Consider the following 12157-nt stretch of genomic DNA (forward strand, 5'->3'; position numbering starts at 1 on the left):
AATTTGTCAATGCCCTGAATAGTTTGCAAATACTAAAACAATACTTCCTCATTTTTCTTATGCTTGTCACAATGTGATGGCTTTAGGCACATTAGACTTGTAGATTGAATCCACATTATTAGCATTTCCTGCATTATTTCTTCAGCTTAGGCAATCAACAAAATAATAAAATAGCTTTGCTTTATAAACCTTTTTAACATTTTTGTGTGTGTGCGGTATAAATATTCCCACTGCAGCTGATTTCAAGCTACCATGGAATATGAAGTTGGGGAGACAGACATAATGATCCCTCATTCTACAGGATTTCCACCCTACAGATGCAATAGAGATAAATAATTTCAAAATGCGAATAATAGTAAAATAACTAGGGAGTGACACATTTTGAGTATTACCCTTGTCTTTGATATGATATATTTAATCACAAATTTATATAATTTAATTTTAATAATGTTTGTGTTTAATGACGGGGCTCTCAGAATTCCTGAAAGGTGACAGTTTGTTCTCCTGAGCCAGTATGAACAGACTCCAGCAGACCCCTGCTGATCATCTGGAAAACATGGTGCCTCTTTCTAAATCCTTCTCCCACCGGGGACAGTTTTTTTCAATTCACTCCTAAGTTAGGCTGTGCCTGGGGGTTAGCTTTCCTGGCTCCCTTGATGCAGAGGGGAACAAGAAGGAGCTGAAAGTTTGGGTGAGGGCCTTGCTGAGGGGGCCTAGTGGGCTAACCACACTGCAAATAAATGAGAGTCATGGAAAGGTTTTGAGAGCAGAGTGTGGCCCCATAGAGGCCTGGTAACCTGGGGAACACAACCATGCCACAAGCAAGCCAAAATGCATTACTCCACACTCTCCAATGACAGCAGGGTAGGCAGTGAGCAGGCAGACAAGAAATATCACTTGGAAAAGCCAAGAAGCAGAGGACACTGTGCCCAGGACCCTGACTTGTCCTCTGCCAGGCCACAGCTCTGCGGCTGATCCTTCACTGAGAATAACTTAAAGGAACTATTTAAATGACTGGATTAGACAGGAGGTTAAAATGGTAAGCCTGAACACTTATTTTCTCTTCATTAACCAGCAAGTAGGGGCTCGAGAGGAAGACCATGTGCTTAGAGACCAAATAGAGATATTGAATGTTCTCTCACCTTTCAGCTCTAGTCTGATTTGCCAACCTTGTTTATTTTTACACACCTGAGGAGAGATGCAGCGAGGGTCTCGAAGATGTGACCAATTTTTATATCCAAGAAGCTAATAGCAGGGAAAAGTAAACCAATTGGAAATGAAGGAAATGTAAGCATGTGTAATGGATACATGTTTGCAGAACATGAGTAGCTCATTTCAGCACAATGGCAGCTCAGTCACACATTAGTGTGTGCCAAATTCCAATCGATGAGGCCCACCTTTGCTTCCTTGACTGACCAGGGAAATTCCCTCCAGAACTTCCTTTAGCAGACCTCGAGAAGTTCCCTGGCCTCCCAACTTCCTTTGGGGAAGAACCAGAGTGCAAGTTTATTCACCTGGATTGGGGCAAGACCAACCCGGTGTTGAGGGCGAGGACAAGGATGTGACAGGAATAAAACAGAAGAAACAGTTGCCTCCAGCTCTGTGTTCTCCCCATCCCTTGGAGGGGGAACATCATGATGATAAACTTGGTTTAGACAAGGGTCATTTGCATATGACCAAACAACCTGGGACAGGAGGGGAGCCACTGTAGCAAGGTTATATGTGGCACAGGCTGTCTGGAGGAGCTGACCTACTTCCTTCCTCATTGTGTTTACCCCTTATGCAGCAACATGTAGTGTCCAGGGCCAGAAGGTGCACCAGAGGGTCGGGAACGTACCCAGAGGGTAAGGAACGTAAGATGGTTAGATCTTATTCCCGTATCTCTCCCTTCCAGTCTGTTCACACCCTGTGCTTGTCAACTTTCCCTGCTTTGAGGTTCATTTCCTTCTGCTAGTTCTGATAGCTCCTGGAGGCCATCACTGGCATCTTCCTGATTGCTGAATCTCACATCCAAATGCCTGGCCTTCTCTGTTCCAGAGACTGGGAAGCTCCTCCCCAACTTGATCTTTGTGCTAGTCCTAATCTCTGCCAAGAACATTCTCCTTCCAGCTCCTCGTGGAGCTGGTCCATTCTTACCATTCAGGTCTCAGCTCAAACACCACCTCCTGGGAATAACCTTCGCAGACCCGCCCTAGCAAACAATGCACTCCTCTTTCTATCACCTTCTACATAGCTTCCTGCTTTATTTGCTCTACTTAACGCATTCTCAAATCTTTCTTTCTTGGCGTATTCATTTTCTGCCTACCTCACTAAAATATCAGCTCTTTGAAACCAGGGAACCTCTCTTGCTCATTGATGTATTTGTGAATCTAGAATAGTGATCAGCACACAGTAGATGTTTAATTAAATATGCAAAGGATAAATAAATAACGTAGATGCAGAGCCTGTCAAAGAAGGAACCAGGAAATCCAATGGCTATCGAAGACCTCACATTTAGATTTTTGATGCTTTTCCAGGTCGGCGGACACATCCCATCTCAGACATACAGTCACAGGATTAAAAGAAGGTGTCCATCAGCAAGCAATTTAAACGTGGATCCATTCCCATAACACAGCTTCCTTAGTGCAGTGTGAATTTGTATTTTAAAAAATAAATCTGGCGATTATTATATGAAGAGAATATCAATTTTGGTTTTTGTTATTGCTGTTACAGGGGCAGGGGTATAAGTGTGTAGGTTAAAAGCATTAAACATAAGTGTTTAAAAAATAGACCATGGAGCTTAACAAATAACACGGAGGACATACAGAGATGGAGAGGAGAAGGGAGTTGAGGGAAATTGGAAGGGGAGATGAACCATGAGAGACTATGGACTCCGAAAAACAACCTGAGGGTTTTGAAGGGGCGGGAGGTGGGAGGTTGGGGGAGCCAGGTGGTGGGTATTAGGGAGGGCACATATTGCATGGAGCACTGGGTGTGGTGTATAAACAATGATTTCTGTTATGCTGAAAAGAAAGAAAAAAAATAATTTGGGGGAAAAAAAAAAGAAGTCATCAAGTCATCAGGGGACAAGAAGTCATCAGAAAGACTCTTAACTACAGAAAACAAACCGGGTTTCTGGAGGGTGGTGGGTGGGTGGATGGGATAATTGGGTGATGGGTATTAGGAAGGGCATATGATGTAATAAGCACTGGGTACCATATACAGCTAATGAATTATTGAACCCTACATCCAAAACTGGTGATGTAATTATATTGGTTAATGGAATTTAAATTAAAAAAAATTGGAAAAGTAAAAAAAAAATAGATCATGAAAATTATAAGATGGTTTTTTAATTTCTTTGCTAAACACAAGAAAACCTCAAAAAAATTGGGCCTCTCCATCTTGCCCTTAGAGAGGCCTTGATAAAAAGGTAAGCTCTTGTGGTGGACCTGGGTCAATCTTTTTTTTTTAATCTCTTTCTCTCCCCCAGAGTCTACCACAGGGTAGGGTGCATAATGTACATCCAGAGAAACGGTCCAGAGCTTGCTTACTGTAATCCAGGATCTTCAGCTCAACTTTTCTCTAGGCCTGGTGGCTCGGGCCCCAGTCTAGGAGATAACCTTGACAACTGGTTTTTCCTTCCTTCATCACATCCGATCTATCAGCATATTCTGTTGAAGCTACACTCCAATGTAGCTTGCAGTCTAAGTCCTCATTTTCTCTTGCCTGGATAACTGTCACCACCTCATAACTAGCTTCCTGGCTTCTGATCTTAAATCATTACATTGCCTTCTCCACACAGCTGCCACAATGGTCTCTTGAAAACTTAAACCAGAAACGTTATTCTGCACCTTGAAGCTGCTAGAGGCTTGCATCAGGCTTAGAGTAAAACGCTGACTTCTTACTAGACTCCTTACCCTACCTTTTTACCTCTTCCACACTCCTCTATTATCTGACCATGGCACTACTCCTATCTCAGCCAAACCACCATGCCCCACTTGCACTGAATTCCAGGAGTAGTTTCCTCAAATACCCAAAATTCATTCCAGCCACAAAGTCTTTACAATTGTCACTTCCTCCCCTGAGCTTTGCATTGCTACCTCTTCATGCGCTGGGCCCAGTTCAAATGTGATCTGTCCAGTGAACCCTTCTCTGACCGTCTAAAGGACTTCCCACCATCCAAAATTACTCTCCTTGCTTCTTGTTTGTTTCCCTCTCTAGAAGTTCAGCTCCATGAAAGCAGTAACCTTGCTTGTCTTGTTCTCTGACAGTTATCCAGCACCTAAAATAATATCCAGTATATAGTAGGTATTCCAAAAATATTGCTTAGTGAGTGCTGGGATAATGTCAGAGAAAGAGCCTTCAGCAGGAGCATTCGAGTTCCTGCATCTCTATTTCCACCACTGCCTTATATACCTGCCTTCTCCTCTCCCTTATCTGCAGCATACACAGAAGCGCACAGTTCCACCTGCCCTGTAAGAGACTCAGCCGTCTACAGGGCTGTCCCCCTGGCCAAAAGATATGCAAGGGTAGGAGCTTGTCTTATGTTATACTCTTTACCCCTTCACAATTAGCCCGGAGCCTTGTACTTAGCAGTCTCTTAATGACTGTTTGTTAATTTGAATGGACTCTTAGCTCCTTCTTGGATTTCGAAAGCGTTGCTGGACTTTACAGGGAAAATTTTCCATCTTCAACCTATAGCCAAACCCAAGTCAAGTCTCAATGTCAACAAGCATTAATGGCCAAATCTAAAACATTTCAAGTGATAAAATACATATTATTGCGTTAAAACCCATAAAAAAATCCGCGGACCCTTAATAAAGTAAAAAAATTAAGTAAATAAATGAGGGAAATGTGCAGCTTTTTCTTACAGAATTCCAGTAATAAATGTAGTATTAACTCCCTAAAATATATGTATTACTTAAAAAAAGAAATATACCAGCTTACAGTAGGGAAATCCAGCAAATACCTCCTTTACCAAGTAATCAAGGGCAAAATCATCATTAATAATAAATTTCGACCATCATGTATCAGGAAGAAGGCCACATCTTTTCTGTATAGTCTTTCTGCCAAAAATGTATAATGTTATAATGTTCATCCCAAGAAAACTTCAGATAAACCCAAATTAAGGAACATTCTACAAAATAACGGGCCAATGTTCTTTAAAAGTACGTATATATATCTATATAGATATATATATATATGTATATGATTTAGGAGGCATCACTACTAAATATAAAGTAGGATCCTGGGCCAGAAAAAAAAGGACATTAGTGAGAAAACTGGCAAAATCTGTGCAAAGTCTATAGTTAGATAACAGGGATGTTAATTTCTGGTTTTTAACATTGAACTGTGGGAACTCCTTTTTGCAATATTTTTGTAAATCTAAAATCAGTTCGAATGAAAGGTAAAAACATTTCAAGTAGATTAAAATTTAAACATGGTCCTCTCTCCAGGACACAGACCTGCGGCTGAGCCTCAGGAGAAAATGGAAAGGCAGACCTCGCGGAGGGTGAAAGGGCGCTCGTGCTGAAGTGCTCCTGTTCTCCTCCACTTAATGCACGCGCTCTGCGGGGCGGCTCCGGAAGGGGGCAGCGCGAAGCTGCGGAGTTTGAGCCCGGGGGCGGGCCGTAGAGCGGAGCCGGAAGCGCTAGCGCGCCGGCGCGCCAGTGGCTGGGAGCTTTAGTCGGGGCTCTAGAGGTCGCGCAGAGCTGTGGCTGCTGCTGTGTTTGACGGTTCCCCAGCGCGAACAGCTGTCACCATGTCATCCGTGAGCCCCATCCAGATCCCCAGACGCCTCCCGCTGCTGCTCACCAACGAGGGCGTGCTCCTGCCCGGCTCCACCATGCGCACCAGCGTAGACTCGGCCCGCAACCTGCAGCTGGTGCGGAGCCGCCTGCTTAAGGGCACTTCGCTGCAGAGTACCATCCTGGGGGTGATCCCCAATACGCCCGACCCGGCCAACGACGCGCAGGACCTGCCGCCGCTGCACAGGTAGGCCGGACGGCCCCCGCGGCGGCGGCGGCGGGCGGCGCGGCCTCCTCTCCGGACCCCGGCCCAGGCCAGGCCCGGCCTCGGGGCGTTGAGGCTCGAGGGGTGGCCTTCGTGGCTCAGTTCTGCCTCTTCAGCTACCTCCTGTGTGAAATGGGGGCGACAGATGTCTGTCTCGTGACTGTTAAAGGGCATAACTCATGAAGTAGTGAAAATTCCGCAGTTAGCTGGCGCTGTTCCTTTGATTTAAGTTCTTACCACCAACCCCCGCCCCCGCCCCCGCCCCAGGTCTTCAGACTCCTGGCCCAGTTTCTGAATTTTCCAGGCGTCTCCTCTTTGTTTTCTTTTCTTCCCTTCCTCCAGCTTTCTGCCCTCTTAAGTGAGACACTTGCTATTCCACACGTTTTCTCTTTTTCCTGTGCCGTCCTAATCCGCACCACCCTTTTCATTAATTTTGGGGTGCCTGTCTTCCAAACTCCCTGCCTGCCCCTTCTCTTTTACCCTCCCTTCCTGCTCACGTATTCCCTTTCTGGAATTTTCTCATCTCCTCCTAGCTGCTCTTTCTCTCGTATGTTAACATTTCTTACACCGCAAGCTTACCACTAGATTGCCCTACACGATGGCCCTAGTTGTGTGTCTTTGGGTGAGACACCCTGTGCCTATTGGAACCTAACAGTAACCATTTCTTGGGTATGTTAATTAAGTGTTAATTAATTAAGTGAAATAATCTTTGTGCTTGATCGTAGTCTAGTAGTGTAGCCACTAGTCACATGTGCCCGGTCCAAACTGAGTTGCTAGAGTGACCAACTGCCGGGGTTTCCCCAGAATTGAAGTAGTTGTAGCTGTAGAAGTCCTGTTTCCCAGGAAACACTGTTAGTCCTAGATAAATTAGTGCAATTAGTCAGCCCAAACGTGCTGTAAGTATACAGCACACACTAGAAATTGAAAATTTAGTATGTAAAATGTTTTGCTGGTTAATTAATAAATTTTACATAGATTAGGAGTTGGACTGGTAGTACTTTGGTTGTTCAGGGTTAAATGAAATACTAGTATTTTACTTTTTGCTTTTCCAGTATGGCTACTAAAATTACATATGTGGTTTACATTGTAATTCTATTGGCAGTGCTGGGATACAGTATATGCTCAACAAATGTTATCATTTTTTTTTTAGACTCACCTCCCTAGCCTGTGCCTCCTATCCTGAACTCTTCCTGAGATGCTTTCAGTTTAGAGCAATTGTTTACCTCCAGGTACCCTTTTTTAAAGTTAGGGATTCCTGACTGAATGATTTCGAATGCCTTATTCTTACCCCAAATTTCATGACTATATGCATTTCTAAAAGGAGAGTCTATGACTGTCTTCAAATTCAGAAGGGAAACTGGTATCTCTCCCTTCCCTTCCTAAAACAAAAAAAAAAAAACCAGTAATACTATCTCATTAATCCACATTGTAAAAACCTTGCATTGCTCAGGCATGGGAAACATTTTGACTTCCAACTGATCTGCTTTGGTTATTGCTTGCATGGAATTGGATACTTTCCAAGTTTCCATGAACTCTGATAAACTGTATTGAATTCTGGTTTCCCAACATAATGACCCCACTCCTTAAGCCTTTACTTATACCACAATTTTTTGCTCTCTGTGCCCAGGCATTTGATTGCTGGTTGAGGCAAGAGTGTTCATGGTTAGATTTTTTTGTTTTCGTTCTGTGCATATGTTGGTTATTACCCATGGGTACACTGGGAATTTCAAAAGGAGATTTAGTCATATTTTAGTCATTTTGTTAGTATATCCTGGCAAGAGTTTGGATGCTTTTTAATTTCTTTTATGTAAATCCCTCCAACACATCTGTAACTGCATTCTCATGCTTGGAAGCAATTGTTAATATTCAGATGATGTGTGATCTGATCCGTGATGTTCATATCACTGCTTTTGTTTTAAATTAATAGCAAGGTTAAAATTATTCATTTAAGTTAGAAAACATATATTGGCAATTCTTCATAGAATTCTATCAGAAGGATCCAACCAGACCATCTGGTTATTCTAGAAATATTGTTTGCTACTTGAAAAGTCTGTGTAGAATTGTACTACATTCCTTAGTACTAGCTTCAGATGTCTTTTTTCTCTAATATGACCTTTAAACACTCTTTTAAAAATTTTAAAAGCTTTGATAATGCAAATATTGAGTTACCCATAACCATACCATTACTCTGTTTCGATACATAAATCTGCCCTTCCTCAGTTACCTGCTTTTCCAGATGGTGGTGGTACCCAAAGGGAAGGCCAGGGGCTCTACTCCTGTCTTTTGTTTCCTTTAGACCATCCAGGTGACAATGCCTCAGTCTTGAAGAGCAGCAGAAGTCATTTATTCCACTGTGTTCCTTGTCGCACAAAAGAGCAAAGCCAGATGTTGACTTCCCTGAACAGCTCGCTTTAGTGTTTCGAACAGCACACTCCCTTCTGCATGTTAGTTAGTGTGCAGGCATGTTACCTGACACAGGAGCCTTTTTAAAGGAGGAGCTTTGGATTATCCCTGCAGCGTAGAACTTGGCTCTTAATGCTACCTGAGGGCACCCTGTTTACCTAGACTTGAGTGACTCATTATTTTCTTAGTGAAGATGGAGAATAATTTAGTACTACGTATACACTGTCCTTTCATGCATTTCAAGATGGTCATCCAGTCGTCTTCCAGCCTTGTGTTCTTCAGGATACATGGCTTCATTTCCACATAGTGCTGATTTCTTAGCCCCTCTCTTTCTGGCTTCTTCCTCCAAGATCCCAAATTAGTTTCACTGGCATTTGTCTGACAAGAAATGAATGCTTTGTAGATAGCAGATGTACAGTTTCATAATTTGGGTTAAGTTTTTGTCCAGGCATTACTCCTATTTTTATCTTTGAGCATTCTTAGGCATTCAGAAATATTACCTGATAGTACTAACATTTTAAAATTTATGTTAGCAAGTATGTAATGGATAGCTCTATAGATTTTCCTAAATCTGCATTTATTCTTTTTAGGAAAGTGTCTGCAAGTGGCAATCTTAAATTCAGAAATGAAGTTTTAATTGAAAAAAAATTTTTAAGTAATCTCTGTCCCCATCGTGAGGCTTGAACTCGCCACCCCAAGATTAAGAGTTGCATGCTCTGTTGACTGAGCCAGCCAGGCACCCCCAGAAATGAAGTATTAGTAAAGGAGTGAAAACCAAAAATCCTAAAGCAACAGAAGCCTCATCTGTTATAGACCTTGGGGCAATCCTAATAGGCTCCTTGTTTCTAAATCATAATTAATTATGATGATGAGTTTTGCCAAATATTTTAAGAAGATAAGTAGGGTGATACAAGAGAATGCTAAAAAGATGTTTCGTTTGTTCTTTCCCAAAGATGTGTAACTTGATTCTAGAGTTTTGGTAGAAATGCTTCTCTTTGTTAAGTGTAATAAGATGTGAACAGTTGATATTAAATGATAGCAGTGCTTTCTAGTATCTCAACTATTTAGAAGCTATGTGTTTATATTTTTTTAGGCACAAATTGATATTGTCCATTGTGGTGATAAAAGTAAAATATATCCTGAAACTTAATACAGGTCTCTTTTGCCTGCCTATGCAGTATCTTTGTAATCAGGGAAAACTAACCTGTTTACCCTTTTTGAATCTCAGCCACTAATTTATAATAAGGAAATGATGTTACCTTCCTCACAGGACTGAAAGGTAGTACATAATGAGATAATACTTATGAAAGCCTTTTGTAGGCTACAGAGCAATAAACCTATATGTTAGAGGTATTATCCCCAAATAGATAGTTGGGTTTTTTTTTTTTAAGATTTTATTTATTTATTTATTTGACAGGCAGAGATCACAGAGAGGCAGTAGAAGTAGGCAGAGAGGCAGACAGAGAGAGAGAGGTGGAAGCAGGCTCCCTGCTGAGCAGAGAGCCCGATGCGGAACTCGATCCCAGGTCCTTGGGATCATGACCTGAGCCGAAGGGAGAGGCTTTAACCTACTGAGCCACCCAGGTGCCCCCAAATAGGTAGTTTTAAAAGTAAGTTTCACAAATGGTGAAGGAGGGAGAAGTGAGAAGGCCCCATAGTCTTTCAGTATGGGCAGAACTGAACTATGTCATTATAGAAAAAGATTTTGAAGATTGAGGATTCCAAGAAAGATGGAGAGCTTTAAAGTTAAAAAAAAAAAAAAAAGCAAGTAGTTGTCATAGATAGGCCAGTTTGGATATTTATACAATATCCTCATCTTCGAAAGCTGCCTTTTATAGTAGTGCTGCTTTTAGATTTTCCCACAACTACAGTTGATGGTTCTCAAATATTTTTGGAACTCTTCTATTATCTAAGTCAGTTTCCAAAGTACATTAATCAACCCATTGTAATCAGACTTTGTTTGGATTAAAACAGTATTTTACAACTCTGAAAATAGATCCCAGTTAGAAGTTACAAAAATTCTTCAAACTGTAAAATACCACAATAACTAAGGTGTAGATTTACAGAACTACTACCTAAAGGGAAAGAACACCACTCATTTGTTGTATACATTTGGGTCTATTGCAAAATCAGAATGTTGCCTTATGGTCATGCATAAGGCTAATAAAGCAAATATTAATAGAAAAACTGGAATATTTAGAAAGATGACTAACTTGATATGAAGCCCGTTATGTATCATAGTTAGTAGGAAAGTATTAAATTAATGTATATTTTGTTTACTTACTATCTGTGTTTATGTGTATAACCTAGAGCCCAAAATACAATAGAACTTGTCTAAAATCACATTTAAACATGGTGCTTCTTCACAGAGCTTTTCACCCGAAATGTCTTTTGCCAGATACTCTGTAGTTATCAGTCATTTCACAGATCTTGTTTTTCTTTAAAAATGTTACATTCTAGTCAGCTGTAAGTGATTTAAGGTTAGACCCAATTAACAAATGTAAAACCTTTATATATTTTATTTCATTAGAAGGAGAGGCATAATATAAATCCAACTTAATTTCTTTTTCATATGGAACATCTTCCTTTCATAGTTAACACACTGTTTTACTTGCTTTGTAAGAAAACTCATTTTTAGTTTTACCTTTCATGAATGACGTGGTTCAAATAATTAAATTTATCTCCTAATCTGGAGGTTTGGAGTTGCCTCATATCTCTCTCTGGTTTCTCTGTGGTTCCAGTTTGCAAACCCCTTAGGCCAGGGATCCAGTTTGTCATCTGTTGATGTTGCCTGTAGACAGATCTGCATTGTGCAAGCATTGATGGCATCATCTGAGGGGAATTGTAGTCTTGGTCTTGGATCAGTTCAGCTATTGCTAACTTTCTCAGGCAATCTGAGTTGGTTTACAGGAAGTGGGAGATATAGCCTACTACCATTAATGACTGAAGAAAAACAGCCACAACAGAAATACCTTAAAATAATAGGTAATTATCAAATCATTTCAGTTTTTAAAGTATATCATGTTTCCCCACCACCACCAAATTATCTTCCTGATTCTTTGGTTTTAGTTATTGTTTAAATCAGTTTTTATCCCCTGTACAAGTGATAGGACAGAAAAGGTGGTAAGGAGAGATGGACATAGTTCAAAATTAACTGAATGGCAGAGGGGAGCCAAAGCTTCCGCACAATCTACAGAATTACTATAAGGAAGTAGTTGTGAATTGACTGCATATAGAAGTAAGAAAATTCCCTGACATATTCAAATTCTGTATTCAAATGTAAAACATGCAGAATTATATGTTTGAGAAGGGCGAGTTTGATTTTCCAGGATTACCATTTCCCGAGGGTGTTGAGAGTTCTAGTTACCTTAATTCTAGTTTCTTCTCTGAAATCACAGGCCTTCCTGTGGCTGAAGGGAGAAGATAGAATTTTAGTTTGGGGTCTGGGTGTGTTTTCTGAAAATGGCTCTTTCCATTTTGTATTATTTTGGCTTAGTTTGGATGGGACTTCCTTTCTGTGAATTAAGTTTATATGTAACTTGGTCAGAATTGTAGGTTCTGGTAAGGCGCTAAGACTGAAATAAAGTAGAACTTTTTTTTTTTTTTTAAAGATTTTATTTATTTATTTGTCAGAGAGAGTGAGTGAGAGCGAGCACAGGCAGACAGAGTGGAAGGAAGAGTCAGAGGGAGAAGCAGGCTCCCTGCGGAGCAAGGAGCCCGATGTGGGACTCGATCCCAGGACGCTGGGATCATGACCTGAGCC

The 12157-nt window shown here is 41.2% G+C and overlaps 1 protein-coding gene across 1 annotated transcript in view; it reads left to right on the forward strand.

The window, feature by feature from the left end:
- The first annotated feature begins 5624 nt into the window (after positions 1–5624).
- Positions 5625–12157, forward strand: part of LONP2 (lon peptidase 2, peroxisomal) — a 112934-nt gene continuing 106401 nt past the window's right edge. The window contains exon 1 of the mRNA XM_059383465.1: positions 5625–5973. Coding sequence (XP_059239448.1) covers positions 5741–5973 — 233 coding nt within the window. The 5' untranslated portion in view covers positions 5625–5740. The remainder of the gene's footprint in view (positions 5974–12157) is intronic.

This window comes from Mustela nigripes, chromosome 17 (genome assembly GCF_022355385.1).
Source record: "Mustela nigripes isolate SB6536 chromosome 17, MUSNIG.SB6536, whole genome shotgun sequence".
NCBI lineage: Eukaryota > Metazoa > Chordata > Mammalia > Carnivora > Mustelidae > Mustela > Mustela nigripes.